General features: G+C 20.4%; 1 protein-coding gene and 1 pseudogene across 3 annotated transcripts in view; both read left to right on the top strand.

Annotated features, from left to right (window-relative positions):
• The window catches only part of LOC116186481, a 3,088-nt pseudogene extending 1,609 nt beyond the window's left edge, over window positions 1-1,479 (top strand).
• Window positions 1-1,629, top strand: part of LOC102675481 — a 23,535-nt gene that overhangs the window by 9,857 nt on the left and 12,049 nt on the right. Inside the window, exon 6 of one of the 3 annotated variants that reach the window (XM_031513847.1) lies at window positions 1,541-1,599. The exons of the other annotated variants lie outside the window; for them this stretch is intronic. Coding sequence (XP_031369707.1) covers window positions 1,541-1,599 — 59 coding nt within the window. The remainder of the gene's footprint in view (window positions 1-1,540; window positions 1,600-1,629) is intronic. 3 annotated transcript variants of the gene reach the window in all.

Below are 1,629 nucleotides of genomic sequence, written 5' to 3'. Positions count from 1 at the left end.
TTATTTGTAATTTTTACTCGTTATTTTTTAACAAAAATATCAGATTTTCTTTCATTTTTACAAAAATAATTTTAATATTATATGAATATCCTAGTTTGAACAAAAACTATATTATTGAATGATTATTCTAAATTTTAGAAGTGTCTTATGTAATTGTTGCATTCTCCATTGGGATATTGGTATTATATCTTATTACATCAGATTTCATAATGCCTTTGAACGAATTTCGTATACGTATCCTTCATTACGTTACATTATTTTCTGTCAATCAAACCATATATTTTTATATATTATACTTGGATTTTTTATTTGTTATTACATTTGGATTATTATCTGTAATATGTACAGAATCGATAGTCGGACTTTGTAGTTATCATTCAAGCGTGTTGTTTAAAATTATTAGGTAAGTAAAGTTATCATATTCATCTCGCGTGATATTTATTCATATATATTTATTATATATATATATATTATATTATATTATATTTATTACATATATATTTATATGTAATAAATATTAACAATTATTGTATTTATAATATTTTTTAAAATATGAATTAACATTCATAAGATTTTAATTTATTTCAAGATCGCATAATTTTGATAAATTTAATACTATTTGAAATATTATATTTTTCTTGCTTCTTATATAGAATATTAATATATTATATTGATAAAACATTAATAGATTGTACTAATTAAAAAAAATTAAAATATATTAGATAATATACATTAAATAATTAATACAATTACAAATTACAAATTAATACAAACAAATGTGTGTTACTGCAAACAAATATGTTCGAGAAATCGACTTGAGAAGTTTTGATTTAAAATTCTGAGATGATTTCGAACAATTCTATTTTAGCATAAATTTTCATTTTATTATTCGTTATTAACGAAAGTTATTAACATAAGTATTAACGAATGACTGGCCACAGTTTTTCAATAATAATTCCTTAGCAAAATGAAAAATTTTCAAAAAGAAAAAGTTGCTTGAAATCTTTTAGATATTATCATTTAATAATCTTGTCACTATTAAATTGACATGATCGATTTTAGCAATTTTGAAATTTTAAATATATACATAAATACATATATACTATTACATAAATACTAATCGCATATTACATAAAAAGAAAAAGAATTTAAGTTAAGAAATTAAGTACAATTTCTAAGAAAATTATAATGTTTTAAAGATTTGTTTTAAAGACTACCAATACTTTGTTGATCAATTGTTGAGAAATATATACAAAACAGTTTTAAACATAAAATTATAAAGTTCTTTCTTAAGCAATGTTTATTTACAAATTTCTGTTTCTAATCATCGGATATAAAAAAACATTACTTTTTTAACTATGTTTATTCTGTCATCGAAGCAAATTGACTCGAAACTCACAGAATTTTATCGTGTGGTGGATATTCATAATCAAGCTGGTAAATTATCCAGTTGGTAAATTAAAATATGATAATATTATAAGTTGATCTAGCAGATACTCATATTAATATTTTATTTGTAAATTTTATATGATAATGAAAGACTTATCAATATCATGATAAATAATTCAGGAAAACAGTTTATGATGTCTACTCTTCTAACTATGATTTCAATAGCTTTAAGTCTCATCA

The sequence above is a fragment of the Apis dorsata genome, unplaced genomic scaffold (genome assembly GCF_000469605.1).
Source record: "Apis dorsata unplaced genomic scaffold, Apis dorsata 1.3 scaffold_758, whole genome shotgun sequence".
NCBI classification, from domain to species: domain Eukaryota; kingdom Metazoa; phylum Arthropoda; class Insecta; order Hymenoptera; family Apidae; genus Apis; species Apis dorsata.
Note: the sequence above shows the minus strand (reverse complement) of the source record. Positions and strands in the feature narration are given on the sequence as shown.